Source organism: Corvus cornix, chromosome 5 (assembly GCF_000738735.6).
Source record: "Corvus cornix cornix isolate S_Up_H32 chromosome 5, ASM73873v5, whole genome shotgun sequence".
NCBI lineage: Eukaryota > Metazoa > Chordata > Aves > Passeriformes > Corvidae > Corvus > Corvus cornix.
Window position 1 is genome coordinate 49,315,569 of NC_046335.1, and position 21,078 is coordinate 49,336,646.

The window sequence follows — 21,078 nt, forward strand, 5'->3', positions numbered from 1 at the left end:
GACAGACACTCCAGGTCTGTAATCCTGGGAATCCTACGTGATGTATCAGGGGATTTTTAGGAGCAGGTTAACCTGTGGCATACCCCAAATATGCTTGTTTGTCCTTGGGAGCATATGTGTGCCTCTTTTGTTAACTTTCAAAAACTGTGTTACTTTTCTGTGTGCATTTGAAGGGTGCAAACAGCTATGGACAACTTGGTCTTGGTCATAAAGAGGATGTGCTGGTTCCTCAGGCACTGAAAGATGTTTCCTGCAAATGTCAAGACATTGCAAGCATTGCTGGAGGAGGGGGACATTCTGCAGTTATCACTGGTAAAAACACTGCTCTTGCTCGTGGGTGTTTGGCTTTTAATCACTTTTTGTTTGTTGTTTCCCTGTTAGTTCAGTGCTGCCACCTCTCTGTGGCTGCTGTTTCTGAGCAAGTACAATCCTTAGTAGCAAAACAGCTTCCTCCCCTCCCAGTTAACTCAATATTTGGGGAAATGGGGGAAATTCCTGTTTCTCATATATTGTGTGGTTACTTCGTGGCTGTGTGAGGACTGTTTCTTCAGCTGTTTCTTTCATACCAAGAAGCCATATTTTCTGTATTAAGGATGGGGGGTGGGAAGAAGGCGTCAGAGGTTATTCAGTCTTAAGAAGTGTTAAGGTAAGGAGCAGGAGATAACATCTGGCCTTTGAAAGGTTCTGCTGTATGCCACAGCTAATTATGGAAAGAAGGAACACGGACAGATGAGAACATGATAAAACAGTTTATCAAGCATCTTCATGTGAGAGGTGCCTGTCTTACCATATGGATTGTCCCCCTTGACAGACCCAGCTCTCCACAGCTGTAGTTATTCAGAGATGGTTCTGATGTATCAGAACAACCATTTCCTCTTACTTTTTACTTGATTGCAGTGCCTAAAGTGACACATAATGACTGTCCTTGTTTGTCACGGGATCTCACAGACGTAGGTTTCTCTTTTTAGCCTGTGAAGTGGAACACAATTTGTTGTGTTTTTTTTTTTCTTCCAGGTGCAGGACAACTCTTTGTATGTGGCCACAACAAAGATGGGCAGCTGGGGTTGAATCACACCGAGGACGTGCTGCGTTTTACTTTGTGCACTGCCCTGTCTGGCTTTTGTGTAAAACAAGTTGCATGTGGCTGGGATTTTACAATCATATTAGTAGGTAAATCTGTCTAAGAGCTGAAGAAATATCTTGGTGTAGAGAACATGCTGAAAGTTCCACAATGCAATTGCTTGTGTGATGTGAGGGACCTGGACAAGTTTGAGAAGAGGCCCATGGGAACCTCAGGAAATCAACAAAGCCAAGTGTGAGGTGCTGCACCTGAGTGAGGACAACCCCCAGTATCAACAAGGGCTGGGGATGAACAGGTGGAAAGCAGCCCTGCTGAGAAGGACTTGGGGGTGAATGAGAGGCTGGACATGATCCAGCCATGTGCACTGGCAACCCATAAAGCCAAACGTGTCCTGGGCTGCATGCAGAGCACTGTGGGCAGCAGGGGAGGGAGGGGATTCTGTCCCTCTGCTCCACTCTGGTGAGACCCCACCTGCAGTGCTGCATCCAGCTCTGGGGTCCCCAGCACAGGAAGGGCATGGACCTGCTGGAGTGAGTCCAGAGGAGGCCACCAAGGTGGTCAGAGGGCTGGAGCAGCTCTTCTACAAGTAAAGGCTGAGAGAATTGGGGCTGTTGAACTTGGAGAAGTCCTTACCCTGGACAAATTATCTTAACCCTGTATGGAATTTGGTTTAGCAATGAATCCAGGATTTAGCCATTCTCTGAAACGTGATGTACTTTAAAGATGACTTTCACTTAATAGTAAATGCTACTGATGATCACATTCAAAAATTCTGTAAGACTAATGGGCTCAGAACTTGTTTGCAGCTCATTATCAAGTACCCAGTCAAGACATCCATAATTAATCTTAGTAGTACCTTACTTGAGTAGTCTCATCCACATGAGAAATCCCTCTGACATCAGTGGAGCAGGGTGAATAGTAAGGTACTACCTACTTTGATTAAGAATGGCATAACTGAGTCGATGGTTTTCTGCATTTTGCACATCAGACTTAGATTTAGCACAGGAACAACCACCCCTGTAATTGTACTGCCTCGTATTGTATGGTGCATTGTGGTCACAAAGCAGCACGGCCCCATCATAAAATAAAGGCTGCACCTGCCCTGGGACATCTGTGATAGGGGTGACCTTATTGCAACCTTTCAGAACCTTAAAGGAGCCACAGGAAAGATGCAGAGGAATTTTTTACAAGGGCATGTAGTCATAGAACAAAGGATGAAGACTTTAAACTGAAAAAGGGCAGGTTTAGATTAGTTATTAGGACAGATCTCTTTACTGGGACGGTGGTGAGACACTGGAACAGGTTGCCTGAGAAGCTGTGGGTGCCCCATCCCTGGAAGTGTTCAAGGCCAGGTTGGATGGGGCTCTGGTGGAAGGTGCCCTTGCCCATGGCAGGGGTTTGGAACTGGATGATCTTCAGGTCCCTCCCAGCCCAAAACATTTTGATTCTATGTGCTGGCACTCACAGGTTTTAAGCTACTTGCCTTGCAAGCTAAATCACTCTGTGTTCCTTGTGTCCCAGTGAACTTGAGACCTTTTCTGGACGTGGTGTGTAAGACCAGAAAGAAGCCTTTGGGCTCAGGGGCTTTGTAATGGGACATGTTAGGTCATTTCTTGAGCTACTTGGCTGTGTTATTTTGCTTGTTATAATGTTACAGTGCTGTTGCTCGCGGGTTTTCTGAATCTGCTCTAACACTTCATTTTTTTGCAGGATCTGGCCTACTGCTGTCCTGTGGGTCAAACTCTTTTGGACAGCTGGGACTTCCTCAAATTTCAGGTCCGTGCTTGACTCCACAAAAGATTGAGGTAAAATTTTAAAAGGTGTTGTGCTTTATATTGCTTCCAGCAGCTTATAGAGGTCATCTGACCTCAGTGGGCTTTAAGCCAGACTCTTCAACTAATTTTTATAGTGCTTGTTAAACTTACTTGGTAAGGGCCCAAAGGTGGTCATCAACCTAGAATTGAAAAGCTAAGGCTCCTTTTCTTGTTGTATGAAGAAGTTTCCCACTTCTAACAGAAAGCTGACTCTTTCACTTCTCAGACAAGAAATTATTTAGCATCATGGGTCATGCCAGATATTCCTTTGCTGCTTTTTTAGTGTGGGAGAAGGAGGGCAGCTGATCCCTTAGGTGACCTCTAGTGAATAGGAGTTAATTCACTTGACGTTTCTGTGCCCTTGATGTTTCCTGGGAACATTCATTGCAGTATGGTGCCTTAAAATTAGGTAGTATTGACAGTGCTGATTTGAATCTCTCTCATCCCTCACTACCCAGACTATTTGTGAGGAATATTTGCTCTTTGGGTCGGTACCCCTTAAACGCTTGGACTTGATGCCACCTATTTTAAATACACCTGCTGCTTTTCCACCGAGGATATCCAGAGGGTTTGCAAAACCCTGTAAGAGCAAGTCAGGTTTGGATGGGAGGCAACAGAAGAGGGAAACTTCCACATGATTCCCAAGATTTACTGTGGAGGTTTTGGCGTAATTCTTGAGGAACACCAGGTTAAAATTAAGAAATAAACATATTTGTATCACCGATGTTTCATGTGAATATTGTGACTGTTGGTTTTTACTGATTGCCACAAAGCTGTGGATCCAGTTGCTTTCCTTGATTTTTTTTTTATTTCTTGAAGATGTTCCCACTAATTTTTATGGACCAAAATTTACTTCCTTTGTGATACAAAATGTTGATATGCATTGGGACATGCAGGCTGGAATTGCAAGCACTCTTTTCATAGTCTTTTCATAGTGTTCCACTCCTGTTTGTCCTGTTTTGTTTTTAAAGGCACTAAGTGCACAAAGCAGCTAAAATATATTTTTATTTTATTTGAGAAGTCTCTCAAAGAGAAGGTGGTGAATGTTGCTGCAGGACTGAGACACGCCCTTGCTGCTACAGGTAAATTTGCCATAATTTTAACATCTTTTCAGTAACAAATGAAATGGGATTTTAATGGCTTGGGGGGAAGAGGGAGGTAAAGAGGATGAAATTTATCTAATTTACTATTTATTTTAAATATCACAGGGAAAAGACACCTGAGAGTCATAGTCTGTAAGATTTTGGGATAAATTAACATGCATAGTAAACATTCTAGAAACATCTTCCTGGAAAATCATGGGGAAAAACTTTTCCAAGAACTCAGAGTGATGGTTTATTAACAAGTTAATTTTCTGGTGGATGGAAAATGTACTGATTTCTTTTCTCCTATTCTGAAACAAAACATAAAAGGAATTTTTTTCAGGAAAAAACATTTCTGATCCATCAAATTATCTTCTTAGGATTTGAATTCTTTATGGTATGCAAAATAATTAAGGTTTGTATAAGATATTTCAGAATGGAACTGTTCCTAAAATGTGGCTTTTTTAATGATGTAATTGAAATTGACACCTGGAAAATCACAAGAATGACACGAAATATTTCACCTGCTGTTACTAGAGACTCTGGGTTTGTTTGTGGTGTAACAGTAGAAATCAAAACCTTCCTTTTGGCGTGGCTGTGTTAAAACAGAGGAAAACCAAACAATACCTGCTCTTGTATTCGGCTTAGTTTTGTGTGAACTTCAGTATGGATTCCAGGTAGTGGAGCTGAAGGTGCAAAGGAGATGCTTGGAAGAATAGTGGGATCTCTGATGCTTGTATGAATAGTGGGAATTGAGATTCCCTGTGCTGCACTGCACAAACAAATTGGCATCAAGAGAGGGAAAGGGAAGAGAAAGCACAAGAACTTTGTATCCATTCCTGAGGTACTGCAACCACGGGATTTCTGTTTCTGAGTCTCCAATAGCTTCCTACCTTCTTAGTTTTCTTGCCTGCATACTGAAACTGCAGCTGTCTGTTGCTTGTTGACTTCACCAGGGTTATATGAATGTTTTTTGGCATAAAGATCCTTTAAAGTGTGATTTGAATCAGTGAAAATGACTTGAATGTACCGTTTGTTAATGGGTGAAGTGATTTTTGTTGGTGGTTGATGTGTTTTAATCTCTTTAATTTGTGTTTACTCCGAAAAGACAGCGGTTTGGTGCTGCAGTGGGGAACTGGGATGGCATCTCGGGCAAAGCGTGCAAGCCAAGGAAAAGCCCTCCCCGTGTTCCTGACAGCAAAGGAACCCTGTGAAGTGACAGGTAATCCAGGAATCTGCTTCCTTTGTGTGGGTGCATAGAGCAGAAATATAATTTGGAGTGGTACGTACCTTCCTTTTTATAAAGCCACGTGGAATTATAAACATGTAGTGGAGTACCTGAAGGGTGGAATGGTCATACAAGATCATAATCTGTGGGGAAAATGAGAGTCCTGCAATGTCTGTGGCCCAAAGGCAGAGCCTTTTGTTATAAAAGTCATCACCATCCTGTTACACTTGTATGCATGTCTGTGTGCAAATTGATACCTGCTGTGGAAATTTTATGCAGCTAAATTTTTTCTAGGCCTGGAAGATGTAAAGGTGAAGACAGTTGCTGCAGGCTCCTATCATTCGGTGTCCCTCACAGGTAGGCCTCAGGTACAGAGGTGAAACTCCTCATCTCACCCTTCAAAGGCTTCTCTGCTTTTGAAATCTTTATCAATTTTGGTCAAACTGGTGAAATTTGATTTGGCCTAGTTAGTGCTGGTAATTGTTTTGTAAGAGTTTTGGACTCTGAGAAATTTCCTTTTGTTTTTAGAACTGGATTCATGTTTCAAGTTCTCTGAATTCTGTGGTTTTTTCCTGGGGTCAAGTGTGACTTGGCCCTTACGTAATTCAAGGTCTGGGCTCTTTACTTAATGGCTACAAACTCTGAAAGGATTTGTTGAATCATGTGGTTGGGTGAATCTCTGGAGCTGCAGCAAGGTGCCCTCTTGGATAACTGGTTACTGCTGGAACCAGTGCAGCCCTTTGCCCATGGAGAAGGGGTGTGCTGGGGGTCATCCGAGGAAAGGCAGCAGAAGCAGGAAAGCCACAGCAATGTGAGCCAATGCCTCTGCATGGGGCAGTGCTGTGCAGGGATGTGAGAAGGCCTGGAGCTGTCTGAGCTGTCTTAGGCTCCACTGTGACAGTGTGCAGATCTGTGGTGTAAGAGCACAAAGCTTATTTGAAGAGAAGGAAGTTGCTTTAATTGGTTAGGCACTTCCATAACGTCTGCCATTTGTTCTTTGATCCTTAGGCAGTGCTCCCATGCTGGAGTACTGAGTATCCAGTAATGAAAGTCTAATAAAGATTTCTTTTTATTTTGACAGATTGGGAGAAGGGAAAACAGATTAGCTTTCATGCTGTAATCTTACAGTTTTGAAGTGTGTAAAATATATTGAACCTTATGAAGACAAGTCTTTGCCAAACTTCACAGGAACAAGTTCTTAGCAAATCTGCAGCCATCTGGTACCTCTGTCATCATTGAAGGAGCACTGGAGTATTTGCTTATGCTGATCTATAGAGATTTAGTTGTATGGGGAGATGTTCCAAGATGTGAACTGTATTGAATTCAGAGATGCAAAGTGTATGCGTGATTAGTGAAGACAAACTGTAAGAACAAATAAAGTCTACTTTAAATAATTGGCACTCTCTATTTAGACAGTGAACAGATTATTCTTTCATGCTTTTGCTTTTTATTTAAGACAGCGGTCTATTTGGCAGCAGGGGGACCAAGACTGACAAAGTAAATGCCAAAGACTTTTATAATGTGATGCTGTTGCTGCCCTTCATCCTGCAAGATAGTTATTACTTAAAATACTTTGTATTTTAAAGATGTTTGATATAATAAAGATACTACTGCAGGGTGTAGTATTTAAATGGGGCGTTTTTCTAGGAATGCCTTGCACTGGGGTGCAGTTTTCTTTGCCTCTGTTCCATGAGTCACCTGCTGGTGGGATATCGAGTACCTGCAGCCAGACAGATTTGGAACACACCTGTTGGTGTGGGTTGTTGCAAACATGAATGGGGGGTTCCATGGAAAAAAGGATGGTAGAGTCTACTGGTATCCAAACTGGCCTGAACCCTCCAGTGGTGAGAATATGGTGCTAAGTCTTAGTGTCTAAGTTTTTGTTCTAACCTACTCAAGAAATGAGATAAGGGGGTTGAGCATGTGCCATTTCCCAGGATAAAGCAAATACACCTTCTGTAAAAGGAGGTGACAGAGGCAGTGCATGTTGATGTGGAATGTGAATGGCCACAGTGTTTCTCTTTGTTGTGTTTCTGTCACCTCTTTTATTTTTTGCTTTCTCTCCACAAGGTGTGTGTACTTGATGCTGGGGAGAAATTTGTCAATTTTAGCAGAGAATTCAAATATTCAAACGAAACAGTTGCTTGATTTGTTTTTCCTTTTCATTTTGGTTGTGTTGTTTTAAAGAGGAACATGGGAAGTCCTGCAGTCTCCCCCCAGTCCCACTCCTTGCCTGTTTTTCACCAGCAGTAGTATAGTGGAATTCTCCTGGCTTACTCTCCCTGTTGCTGTTACCAAACTGAGATTATTAAATATACTGTAGCTTAAGTTCTGCTTTTTTTTTTTTTTCCTTTGAAAGACTTTCTTCTGCCATGGTGCTTGTAGTGAGCTCAGTGCTGACCTGAGACAGCCTGACCACTTGAGTGTTGTGGATGCATGCTCCAAACAATTCCATGTTGGAACTTAAGTGGCTTCCAGTCTTTCTGGGCCCACAATAATGTACAAGGTCATGTGTGCAAGATTTATATCTTACACTTCCAGCTTGTGCAGGCTGGCAAAGACTTCAAGGGAGGCCTGACAGCTCATGTTCTCTTAAGTGTTTTTTGTGGATTTTTTTTTTTTTTTTTTTTTTTTTTTTTGCTGTGGAGGCCTGGAACATGGGAGGAATGGTTCTGTGCTGAAAAGATGGAACTAATGATATGTCATGTCTGCAGAAGGACACATCTGAGCAGTCACTGTGTTGGTGTCCATTGGTCATTAGGCTGTGAGGAACTCCAGCTTGCATTGATACAAAGTACTGCAGGTGTTTCTGTAAAAAGAATTATCCCTATGGTTAGAATCCTAGAGTGTGCATTGGAACAAATGCTTGTTTTGGAAAAGGGATGTGGAAGGCAAGTGACCACTAAGAGAAGTGTCTCAGGTGTTGTCTGGTGTCGTTTTGAGGCATGATAATATTTTAATTTTGCCTTATGATGGGTAGTGCCTGCTTTAGTAGTGTGCTCCTAGCTGCATGTCCAATTCCTTTAGGAAGTGACTGTGCGAGGTGAGCCAAGGAGCACTGGACTGTCCCTGCTTTGGGGGATTTACTGAGTTTGCTCAAGCTGAAGAAGACAGAATTGGTATGAGCAGAGCTGAGAGTCTAGCCCTTGTAGAGAGGCAGGGAGACTGCAAAGCAGAGGAGGAGCAGCCAGCCAGGCTTTGAATTATTTGCTGCAGTCCAGAAAGTTATTTACTGGGTGTAATCAAAGCTTTGGAGTGGAAATAAAAGCTGGTCTGCAAGGACAGGGTGGACTGAGAGGGACTGCTCAGTGACTGTCTCCAGGATGCTTTGATTTTCTTCTACTCTGAGAAGTTGACTACTGTGGTTATTTTTTAATAAAAATTGGTCTTTGTTATAAACATTGAGGCAGTTTGACCCAAAAGCTTTCATTGCTTTAGGGAGTCTCTGTAGCCCTCAGAAAAAAGGCTGTGTTGTTAAGGCCCTTGCAAATATTTCTGATATCCCAGTTACAGTGGTAAAGAATGGTGGGAAAAAGCGTACAGAGAGAATGCAAATTGAATGACATGTTCTTTCTTCAGCATGGCTGAACTGAGACAGGGCCTGAATCTGGTGGTGTTAGATCCACATCCCTTTAAACAGATTTTACTTCTCTCTGTTGTAGATGAAGGATGCTTGTACGTCTGGGGCAGCAACAAACATGGGCAGCTGGTGAGCAGAGACATCTTTGTGGCTGAGCCCAAGAAGATTGACACTCAGTGTTTCTCACATGAGAAGATTGGAGCAGTTTGGAGTGGCTGGACCCACCTGGTGGCACGGACAGGTAGGATATCTAAACAGCAGTAACATGTGGCACCCAAACAGTAAATTGTAAATTGTCTTCGTTGCAGGCAAGCAGTGTTCTTTCTCACTGATAGTGGCTGGACACACAGCGTTGCAGTTTCACCCATGTTCAGTTGTCTGAAGATAATAAACTAAAAGAAGCTGGCTTTTGTCTGTGTTTGTGGTCAAACCCAGAAAATACTTGGAAAAGACAGGTAAAAAGAGGCATCATTACACTTGAATAGCATCCCCTGAAGATGGAAACAGATTTAATGTTGAAGCTGTACTTTCCTGGGAGCCTTTGCAATGAGGACAGTGTGAAAGCTGCCACATGTGGAGAGCTGTAGGGTTAGATTCTTACCTAGGAGGAGATGAGAGGAAGGTTATGTAACAGTGATATTCATGTGTAAAGGGATGGGTGATCTGATGCAGCTCATCCGAGTGTGCAACGCAAAGGCAGGAGGGAAAGGCAGATGAGATGGAAAGGCAAGACAGGCATCTGAAGCTATTTTGTGGTGTTTGTGTTCTTTGCTTCTCCTGTTGCACAGTGTGTGGTGCCATAGTTAAGGCTAACAAGGGGGTGGGAGTCTTCCACAGAGGAAAAGGAACAGCCAGAGCTGGGATGTGTGGCTGGAAAAACAAATTGGACGTTTTCTGTTTCATAGCATTCATTGTTTGACGTCAAGGTATGTGAGAGAAATGTGTAAAAAACCTTCTTGGGTATTTACAAGAAATGTCTGAACTCTGATTTTTAGAGGATGCTACACTGAAAATTTGAAAGCTGCAATCAGTGCTATGAGCTGCTTGGAAACTTTTCAGGTGGAGTAAAAGAATTTGTCTCAAGATGTGTAGTTCTTGAATTAAGTGCTTAATGTCATCCTCACTGAACAGAAATGGTACAAAGAAGGCATTAGTCAGGATAACCTGGTTTTTAAAGAGAGAGTCTTGTCAACTTGGTGTGCTTTCCTTCACTATTTCTTAATAGAGCATACCCACTAAATAAGGCATCCCCAAGTTTTAGCAACTTCAATGTTTCACCTGCTTGATACTTATCTGTGGACATTATGGACATGGACTATTGCAGTAAGTGTTTTTTTACAGCAACAACAAAAACGTGTCAAGTGACTAGCAGGGGTGTTTTGCTTGTGAATGTTTAAAAAGAAATTATATAAAAATAGGCTGACTTTCTACATCTGCATTAGAAAACTGGCTGAGTGATGCAGTGGCACAAGTTATTGCTGAAACCGTATTTTATGAATTTTGAATTTTAAGTCTCTTTGAAGAGCAATGGACCTGAACCTAAATCATCTGGAATAAGATTTTGAATGACCTTTGGCAGCCTCCAGACACGAGTCAGGATCCCGTGGGAATTTCAAGGGTTGTTCAGCTACTAGATATGGTGTGAGCTGAAGCACTTAACTCTTTCTGGAAAATCATTTGCTGCATTAAACTTGCAGCTGAATAACTGAAAAATGCAGCCCACTTGAGAACTTTCCCCTGCATGCAGTTCCTCCCACCAGTGTTTTTACCTCCTTCTAGCAAAGGAGAAAATGCTGCTTCAGTTTCCTGGTGCTGAAGTCATAAACCAGTGATCCCCAAACATTATGGATCAGTAAAATTTTTTGAGCATGCGGCCCCCAGTATATTTATAGTTATTTATTTATAAATTGTAGACATATAATGCTGTAATATGCAAACTATAAAATATGTACAACAGAAATTTTACAAAGGATGCGATAGAGATAAACACTATTTAAAATACTACTTTATTAACTTAAGTAATTAGAATTGTTAATTATTAATAAATTAAAATATTTATATGTTATTTTCATCCTGCCCTCCAGTGGATTGTCTTGTGAATAGCTAGGGCTGCATGCACTTCACTTTAGAGATACTGATATAAACATTTCCTGCTTGCTTTACTGTGGGGAGTTCCCCAGTTAGTGGAAAGGAGGCAAAATAGAGTGATTTTTGGACACATGAAAATGGAAGGAAGGGATATTGTAATATGGTGCTTCTCTGCTCATTGTGGAAGATGGGGACATACTTTGGAAAGACATTGCAGTGTAGAGGGATTTTGCTGCATGAAAGAATGAGTAAGTTTTTTCTAATTAATAATCTCACCACAATGCAAATTTAATAATTTAAAGTTTGTTACTGCATCTGAATTCTCATGTAGTATTTTCCACACAAGAATTTTAAGAGCCTGTTACTAATACTTAGAGTTCTGTTTGAATTTTTTTTTTCCAGAAAGTTAATCCTGGTCAGAGTAGTAATAATAAAAAACTTGTTACTGCATCTGTCTTGACAGTAACTAAAAACTTTCTCATTGGAAAGACACAGGAAGGAACTAGGTGGATAAACACTGGACACACAGTGCATAAATTCACAAATTCTGCCATTTCAAAATGACATTTTGATCTTTGTCTGCCAGGTGAGCAGTGCTTGGCTGCAGAACTAATGGAAGAGTGAAAAGTAAATGAGAGAGTGAGGTTGTTAAGAACAACCATCTGGAGGAATAGTTGCCAGTTTCATGGTTGCAGTGGTTTGACAATTTTAAAGTGAGTCCAAGCAAGTTATCAACTTTGTTATCAGAAAAAAGGAACACCGCATGAATATTTTTGTCTTCTGTCTTTCTCTCTTATGTAAGCTGGCCTGTTTTAAGACTTGCTTTGTTTTTCCTTCATGCTGCTGGCAAAATTTTGTACTGTAACGTAAAGCAAAACACACAACTTTTTTTCATTTTTTCCCCATTCTCTCTTTACAAGGGATTTTAATTGCATCTGAAATCACTTTAATACCTGCATTCCTTTCATATCCTATGTTCTGCCTCATTCAGCAGAGATTTCCTGTAATTTCTTTTTAGAATTGGATCAACTCTCCTTTCATTTGCTGTTGTTTGTATCATAAAGCAGTTTGGATTCAAGACATTAATTCCTGAGAAATTAATTGCTTGACTTAAAGGTGTTAAGGAATATTTTCACGAGATGTGATGTTTTTAATCCTTACCTTTAGCTGATCCTCATCAGCTCCAATTCCTTATTCTTTTTATTATAAAGGTATCTTTTGGGGCTATTTCCACTGTACACACTCTTACTGTAAAATAACTCACAGAACCCTTCAAGGCAGACAAGTGCTTTCTTCTCCTGCCTTGATTGTTTCCTACAGAAGAGGTGCAATTAGACTGTATGGCATCACTAGTACTCTTTCAAAGTAAGTTATATTATTCTGGTAGTAGAGGTGGTCCTAGTTGATGATGGTTGGTCCAAAAAGATGAAGATTGAGAAGCTCTTTGATCAGGTCTCTGATGATAAAATATGAACTTGTTGGTGTCTTTGGTTTAGTTACTATTCTGTGTGAATGCTTGTGTCAAGTGACTCTCAGGAGTGCTTTTCATTGGTGACAGGGCAGTGGTGTTACTGCTCTGTGTGAAGGAGAGACCAGGTGTGTTCCTGTGGCCTTGGACTCCAAGTACAAGTGCTGTTCTCTTCAGACAGCCACTCTGTAAAACATTTGCTTCCTCTCCAGCACTCTGCTTAATGGCACAAGGAGCACCACTGCAGTATAGGTGATACTGTTTTTTGAGTTATAATGAACAGCTGCCTTGCATTGCTCTGCTTAACAATGTCAGTTTTAATTTGTGGTCCCTCTCAAGTTAATGTGAATGCTTTGAGGGTAACTGCTGAAAGAGAGGTTATTGCTTAGGTCATTTAAAAGAGAGCTAAGCTGTGGCCTGTAATGTTGAAGATGTAAATTAGTCTACTTTGGGGAATGATAGAACCAGTCTGACTTGAAGGCAAACCTAAATATAGCAAGAGAGGTATTTTGGAGACTTAGAGGTGAATCATCAACTTCCATTCAAAACAAGATACTGTCTTTTTAACTGGGATGCCTAGTAACTAACCTTCCTTAATCTGGCCTGGTTTATTATCTGTGTATTCTCCTGAATACGTGCACTAATCTATTTGTCACATGGTGTCACATGAAGTTATGCTTCGTTTGAGCTCAGATAAAGAATTCCAAGCTCTTTCACTCAGAAAGTTACTTCAAAAATGCAGTTAAAATTGTGTTTCTGCTGCCTGTGCAAAACTGCCTACAGCTAAAAAGTCTTGGAAGAACAAAATGCCGTGACATAGTCTGAAGTATATTCTGAATCCTTATTCCAAATGTGCATCTGAATCTGTGCATCTTTGAATGTCCCTTGATGTCATGTCATTTAGGCCACATAAAACCACTCTGAAGTCGTCTGACATGTTAGTGACCTACATGGTAAAATAGAAACCATCTCCTGTTTTTATCTGAAGCAAATGACAGTGTGTCCCCCCAAACACCGTGAGCAGAATGAGAGAATATTTCTAATGATCTTGTTTGAGTCATTAACCTTTAGCATTTCAGTCTTTCACAGAGGCTGTAGTTGCACTTCTAGGTGCCTTTTCTGATGGCAGTCACAAGCTAAAGCTATTGGGCTTTGCTGGGATGTTGTGCAGCTTGCAGGGAGGTGAAGGGGAAGGACGTGTCTGGCACCCGAGCAGCACAGCCTCAGCCCACTAGAGGTCCTTTCCAGTTTGCTCTTGAATCCAGGCTCTGCAGCCTTCCTCTGGAAAGCAAGCTTCCTCTACCTTCAATTTTTCAGCAGCTCCCTAGGACAGCAAATACTAATTTCTGTATATGTATCATATATATATTTTTTGTTTTAATGCTTGTCTCCTTTTAGACACGGTAGCCAAGAGTTTGAAACTGGAGCCCTACATGAGGTAGCTGTATTTCATGTGGAAGGATGCTGGGTTTTGGGAGTAATACTAGAAATATTTTGGGGGAAATACTAGAAAATAGCTTAATCAAAATCTGCAAATCGATAGGTACCCCTGAACCTCTTTGAAGCAGAACTTGAGTTCAAGAAATGAGTGCTCAAAAAAGAAAAGCCTTTGTCCATCTGCCTTGGGGGTAAATTTTCAAGCTTCATGGCCTATCTTGAAGGTCCTGCATTTGATTACAAAGGGTAGAGCATGGCAAGGGGAGGGAAAGAAATGGGCAAGCTTGGGGACCAAAATTCAGAAATGAACACTGGGAACTGTGGGAAATTTAGTATGCAATTATGGGATGAAAGATTCTAGATGCATATGGAAATTGCCTTGTTTCCTGTATTGTCTTCAGAGCTGTCTTCTTGTTCCATCACACATTTGTCTCATTGGTGTTTCAGCTTACACAATAATTATTTTAAGGTTGTGTTCTAGATAGCTGTAAATATCTAGAAGATTTTTGAATTTTCTTTGACTTCATGAGCTGGCATTATTCCTTGGCTTTATTTTTAAACTTAAACAGTGAAGAGTGTGCGTGTGTCTGTGTGTTTGCTTTGTGAATTCTACACTCCTATTCGTGCTGTTCCCTGCTGGGAGTTACTTCTACATGACTTTGATAAAAGTCTTGAAGAAATTCATTCAGTGGTTTGGTCACTGAGGAGGAGGTTGGGTCCAATGGGAACTGAAGGTACATTCTGAAAGGTTATTGTCAAGTGTTGAGAGTTGTTCATATGCAAAGCTTTGTCGCAGAATCTTGTTAACATAGTTTTTGAATAACTGAGTTGTTTCTTCAGTCACCGTCCCTCTTTTACCTCTCCTTGTTGCTAGGAACTTCCAGCTGTACAGTAAATAGCTGTGCATGCCATCTTACATCATTTCTGTGTGAAAAGAGAGGTGTCAGGAAGATGCTAAACTGTCACTAAGTCTGATTGAAGGTACTCATTGTAAAACAGAAACATCAGTGATTGGCATTAGGGACAAAATACTTACCTCAATATTTGAAATTCCCTTTGTGAGCTGTGACGTTACATTGGCAAATGGAGATTCAGATGGCCTGGGAAGAGTAGGATTTAAATAGATTTTTGTTAAATTTAACTCATGAGTAAAAATGAGCTTAACAGAAGGAAAACAGCTATCAAAAATTTTCCGTATCTGTTCTGCTCCTCTTACATGTGGGGCAGCCCACAGAGTGCCCTTCCCACAGCAGAAAGGGAAGATAAGGTATGTGAGGCTGGTCTGTCCTGGTTTTTCTGGCTATGGCTTCCTCTCATGTTCTTTCCTTGAAACAGGCTGCCCAGGGAAGTGGGGGAGTCACCATCTCTGGAACTATTCAAAAGCCTGTGGATATGACACCTGAGGACATGTTTTAGTGAATGTGGCTGGGTGGACAGTTGGACCTGATGATCTTTCCGACTTTAATGATTCTATGATTCTGTGATTCACACTTGCTTAGTCCTGTCCAGATGTATTTTACTAAGTACTCCATGACTGGAGGAGTTTGGAAAATGACTCAGTCATCATTCAACATTATGTTCTGGGGCTTTAGGCCACACGTGTGGAAAGAGGGACTATTATATTGAATTTCTCTCCCCCCGCCCCCCCCCCGCTTTTTTTTTCTGTGTGTGTCATATCCTCTCTTTTTCTAGTGGGAACAGTGATTGTTGTGGACTTAAATATTGTAACTGTCCCAATTTGACAGAACTTTCATCTTTAAAAAGCGTTCAGAAAAAAATGCACCTTTCCAATGTGGATCTGGTATAGATTTTGTTCAAGTCATTAGTGGGTGAGATAAGGGATTCATTAAGTTCTCTAATTTTCTTTCTTTTTTTTTTTTTTCCCCCTTTGGTTTCTGTGGTTGGATTGCTGCAGTTTATGGCTACCCATATATTTAACAAATGTAATAAACAAGGTCAGATACACTAACGAGTATGTGCTTGTGTGCAGGAAATCTGTAAATGTGGTGTGTGTTCTGTTTTCAGTATCCTCCAGCACCAGAGCAACTGTGCAAGAGGAGCTGTAGTTTTGTGGGCTGAAAAGGGCACCTTGTTGAGCTGTTCCTTGGGGGTTTATTTTTTCTTTTTCTTTTAAAGCAAATTAAACTGTTGCAATGGTAATGATGATAATTGCATTGAATACACCTCCCCTCTCGCAACTATTGTGAAACCAGGGTACAAAGCTGATACAAATTTCCTTAAAAGAAGAGTAGTTTGACCCTAAGTGTCCCTGTCTTTCTAATTCTTCTGACTACTTGCAGCTGGAACTGCTGCCACTTGCTCTTCTGTTTGACTGTTTCTGCTTTGTTATATGTCAAACTCTTTCTCCTGAATCATACTAAAATCATTCACATTGTACTTAGGTCTCTCAATTCACCTATTTGAAGCTGAAAAGAAGCAAAGGTAAAAGCAAGAGAAAATTCATGTTCTTGTAACTTCTGTCATAAGCTGCCTCCAAGTTCCATATTCATAGGCATTAATAGAGAAAGATCCAAATGTGGAACTCACAAGAGTGAGATCCAAACGTGGAACTCACAAGGCCACTATTGTTTGGTTGCTGCTGTGACAGACTGGGCCAGACACTATATAATTCACCTCCTTTTTGCTTCTCTACCTTTAATTCAGCTTCTAGACTCCCATACACTGTGGGTCCCAGCAGCTCGCTGCAGTGATGCTTCTTTATCAGGTCTGTTATCCAGCAAAAAGAGCATGGACTGGAAGACTGGGTTAGGGGGTTCTTCCCTACACCCTCTTCCAGCTGGGAGATCTGAGTGGGGGGCAAAAAAATTACAGTTTCATTTTGGGAGTATGACACAGTTTGCATGTAGTAAAATATGACACAGTTTGCATGTAGTAAAAGGATGATGGGATTGATGGAAGTTTTGGCCACTCAAAGCTCTTAGTGTAGAGAATTGATGTGGAGCACACAACAAACAGTGAGAATTTGGTCTTCAGAATTTCTGCATTTATGCAAAATGGATATAACATGGTCTCAGACAAACAGTTGGAATCCTTAGTAAGATAGAAGTGCTTTGCACTCACTTTGTGTAGAACAAGAAGCTGGAAGAAATCATTACCTGATAGCTGAATTAATCTGCATGGTAATTGCCAAGAACAAGGTATATGTACTCTGCCCTCTTAATTTTATTGGTCTTTGAGAAGTGGCTACTGCATTTGCAAATTACTTCATTTAAAGCTATGCATTTCTAAGCTGAGCATTTTTAAGCTCAGCTTCTGAAGGCAGCTGTCTATGTGTGCACAATCTATGCATGGAAGTGCATTGATCTTATTTAACCTTAGTAGCATTTTAAGGCCATTAAATACTTGTTTTCATAATCTTGAAATGACATTTCCTGTTTAGTAATTGATTATTCAGGTTTAATGCTCACTTATGAGTCTTACTATTCAAACATACTTAATGTGCTTTTTAAGGGCTTAGTGGCAGTTGAGTACTTGTGAAAAACAGTACTTTTCAGGAACTTTTTTTTTCTTAAAAAACTAGAAACAAACAGGGAAAGAATTCTATAAAGCCTATCTAGATTGTTCCTTTCACAATTACCTTGCAGTAATTTTGAAATAAATAATTTGATATAGGATCCATGAGCTCTGTCAAGAGCTGTAAATTTTCAATAACAAGTCTGTAGTCTTGTAGAGTGGCTCAGATACTTGGGTAGTATGATGAGATCTGCCAAGAGAGTGTGGCTTTTATTCTCTAAAGTATTCCAGTTGTGAGGAACCACAGAACAATCTAAGACAAGTTTGTGCTAAAAAATTCCAGTTGTCCCCAGGCACTTGTAACACAGGGTTTACATTGTTTGAATGCTAGCAATGGCTTTGTGCTGTTGCAATGTGAAGTTGTTTCTCTGCCTTACAAAGTGTATGCAGTAGGGTATTTTCTAGTTTGTGGGGTTATAATTTCTTGTGTATTTGTAAGCATTCAGCTGACTTGGCTGGATTTTTGAGTGCTCTGAAAATACCATGACTGACCATGACATCTGTTTTACCATGTGAGTCTGTTAAATACACAAGTGTGGTTAGCAACTGATATCCTTTAACATTTGTTATATTTCTTAAGCAAAATCAGTGGTTTTTTTCTGTGCTGCTAGGTGACTTGATTTCCTTATATAAAGATGAATGATTTTTTAATCCAGCTCATGAAAAAACATTGCCTTGCTTATAAATATTGTTGAAATCCAAAGCTTATGATTAATTCCTCCTATGTAGTGGGAATGTATATTAATTTTGTTTAGCTTCGAATTATGTTGGTGTTGATCTCCAGTTTTTACTTTGTCAGTGCATTTTGGGTACTTATTTTCTTTCAAGATGATATGCATGGAAGTGCAGACCATGAGAGCACAACAGCCAAGATTAACCTTCTACCTTGAGAACACGCAACCAGAAGCTACAGGGCCAAGCCAATAAGTTTGAGGAAGTCCAGGGAATGGGAACAGCTGTCAGTAAGCACTGGGTGTATCTGCTCAGAGGGGCATGCTCTAGAGCTGGCCTCCAGCTCCTGGTAGTAAGTGAGGCTCAGTCTCCATGGCACTGAGGAGCAAACAGATTATTCCTACCCCATGGAAAATTTTGCAGGGGTGTTTGCAAACTGTTTCGCATGCCTTTGTTGTTTTTTAAGCCCTCTCCTATGTAGGAAGGGAAGGAGCTACTTCAAGCTTGGTTTGTGGTGTGGTAGTTGAAACTCAGGGTGAACTCCCTCTGTTTTTGTAGTTCCTATTTGGACTTCACTGTCTCTTAGTGTTGCTACATATATTCAGTATGGATCCCAAACAAGTGAGACTGAGCTGTGCAGATGAAGGGGAGTTAACATTTTCTGTGTTGCTTAGGATACACTTTAGGTTTTTGGGATGTTCTGCTGGATTTAAGGGCTTGTGTGGTTCAGGTCTGCTTTCTTCTCTACCCAGTATTATGGGGCCCACAGTATGTAATAAGAATAAAATAATCACAATGGTTCATTTTTTGGGGACAAAGACGTGGATGAATAGAAGGTATTAGAATCTGATTCACGCAGGAGAGAAACCCTAGGAGAGGAGGGTGGTGGGATTTCCTTAGGTGACTCATTCTCTGTTTTAGTCAGTATCACTTAACTAAAAGAAAAAAATCTGAAAAACACTGTATAGTCAAAGATCTATTCAGGGACAGTGCTTTATGTCAGTTTTGCTAATACCTTCTTATTGTGAATATAGGAAATCTTATTTTTCTAGAATTTCCAGAAATTTATCTTTACAAAGCTGCCCAAAATATAGGTACAGAAACTCCTCTAGGAGTATGTTTTCCTACTTGTCCTTTCCACCCCAAAATAGAAAGCAAACTGAAAATCAGTTTGGCATTTCTCATCTTGAATTTTGGATCTTGTAGCTGATGGGTATTTTGTAGGAATTTGCCTGTACACACATTTCAGGCTTGTGCCTGCTAATGACACAGCTACCTGGAGCTGAAGCTGTTCAATGAAGAGAAAATGGACAATAAAACATCCAGAAGTGAGGATCAGGCTGTGGGGACAATAAAAAGGTGGCAGTGTGGATTACTGGATGTTCATGAGGGTTGAAGAATCATCCTGACAAGTCACGCAGTACAAAGGAGGGTGTTAAATCCATTTTTGTCTCCTCTTGCTTGTTCACTTTGCTAGAGACCGATCACACAACACCAAAGAAGCCCCAAAACGCTGTGGCCATGCACACAGGTAGAAGCTGATAGTTGAAATACAACAAACTTCTGCTGTGTCTGATTTAAAAATCTGGGTAGTTATTTAGAATTCCTCTAGTTCACCAGAGCATTATTCAAACAAAGTTCGTGAAAACCTGGCCACCTGTTTTAGCACAGGAGAAAACTTACGGTTTCTTCAGAAGCTGCCCTATCTCCCTGTCATCTGTGAAGCATGAATAGGAGGATACTGCTTCTTTTGATCAATATCCATTGTAACATCAGAGAAAAGAAGGTATTGAAAAAACAGGAGCTTTTTGTTCTTCATTGCTGTCCCTCCCTTACTCCTAATGAGAAAAGTTCTCTTATTTCTCCCCTCTCTCACCTTAAAACCTAAACCCCTCTTAGTAACAGGCAGCATAGCACATCAATACTTACATTACAACCCTGTTCATACACACACTTAGGTAATTCTTAAACATAGATGTGCTGGCCCTGCAAGGAGGTACAGATGTTGTAGCTGTATAGAGGTGGTTGTGGACAGCTGTTGCTTCACTGGGTGAGCATCAGAAGTAAATCTCACCCAGCATCATTCCCTCTTGGCTGGGAATTTCAGATTCTTTTACAGGATGGACTTGCATTGCAGTCATTGGTAACATTTCTGAAATGTTTCTAAATTTTTAGACTCGCCCATGCTCTGTGCCTGTGGCTCTGAAATGCTGAAAATACCTCACAATGTTAAGAGACATAGACACAGTCTCTTAGTATGTGAGTTCTAATGAGTTAGAGGTCTGAGCTGGAACAAGAAGTCAGGAGTTGAAGGGAACTCTGCTAGCTGGATAGTGTCCCCTTATATATGATGGATTTTTTCAGGGCATAAGTGGCATTTGGATACTTTCACCATTAGGCAACCATTTACACCCTTGTCCACTCTCTCCCTGCACTCTCCTCGATGTTAAGCACCTTGCCGTACATAGGTGGAATCTTGTGTTGTGGTTTTTTATTTCTTCCTCCACCCCCTTGCCCAACTCTTAAACTTTCTTGTGGGTGGAGGGAGAAATTGGGATGATATTCCAGAGAGAATACATCACCTTATTGCTCATTATTCATCTCTTGACTTCAAAGGGTATGAATTTTCCTTCCCATCCTCTTTTAGACTGTTTTGTTCCCCCTGTCAGCGGGAACACTGCTCGTTATTTGAGGTGCACAGCCCACTCTTAGGCAATTGTAGTAGCTGTTCTAACGATTCTGACTCCTAACAAGGCGGGTGATCTCCTGGGAGGCTCTGGAGGTGCCATTGTTGGATTTGTGGTACTGTTCTGTTCTTTGTACTTTATTTCTTCAGAACAGTGCATAGTTAGGGTTGAACTCCATTGGATGTAGAACTCAGCTGCTTCTGGAGTGACTGAGGAAGTTCAAGCCACTTAGCAAATCCCAGGATTGCTATTCTAACACTTTATTTCTGTAATGCTTTCTATTTCTTTGTAGATGTTGTGCCTTTTCAGAATCATGCATGTCTGAGGCTTGTTATCTAGTGAAATCTCTTGTGCAACTGGTCTCTGATTATTGGGAATGCATCGTGTGGACAGCAGTGAAAAAGCCC

At 40.9% G+C, this 21,078-nt stretch overlaps 1 protein-coding gene across 7 annotated transcripts in view; it reads left to right on the forward strand.

Annotated features, from left to right (window-relative positions):
• SERGEF (secretion regulating guanine nucleotide exchange factor) overlaps window positions 1–21,078 on the forward strand; it is a 143,371-nt gene that overhangs the window by 1,402 nt on the left and 120,891 nt on the right. For 6 of the 7 annotated variants that reach the window (XR_751049.2, XR_751053.3, XR_751043.2 and 3 more), the window contains exons 2-8: window positions 174–312; window positions 1,015–1,170; window positions 2,792–2,886; window positions 3,914–3,977; window positions 5,086–5,199; window positions 5,500–5,562; window positions 8,868–9,026. Coding sequence is in view for 3 of the 7 variants with exons in the window: in XM_010392351.4 (XP_010390653.1) it covers window positions 174–312; window positions 1,015–1,170; window positions 2,792–2,886; window positions 3,914–3,977; window positions 5,086–5,199; window positions 5,500–5,562; window positions 8,868–9,026 (790 nt within the window). In the remaining 4 variants the exon portion in view is untranslated. The remainder of the gene's footprint in view (window positions 1–173; window positions 313–1,014; window positions 1,171–2,791; window positions 2,887–3,913; window positions 3,978–5,085; window positions 5,200–5,499; window positions 5,563–8,867; window positions 9,027–21,078) is intronic. The other variant, XM_010392436.4, reaches the window with a different exon arrangement.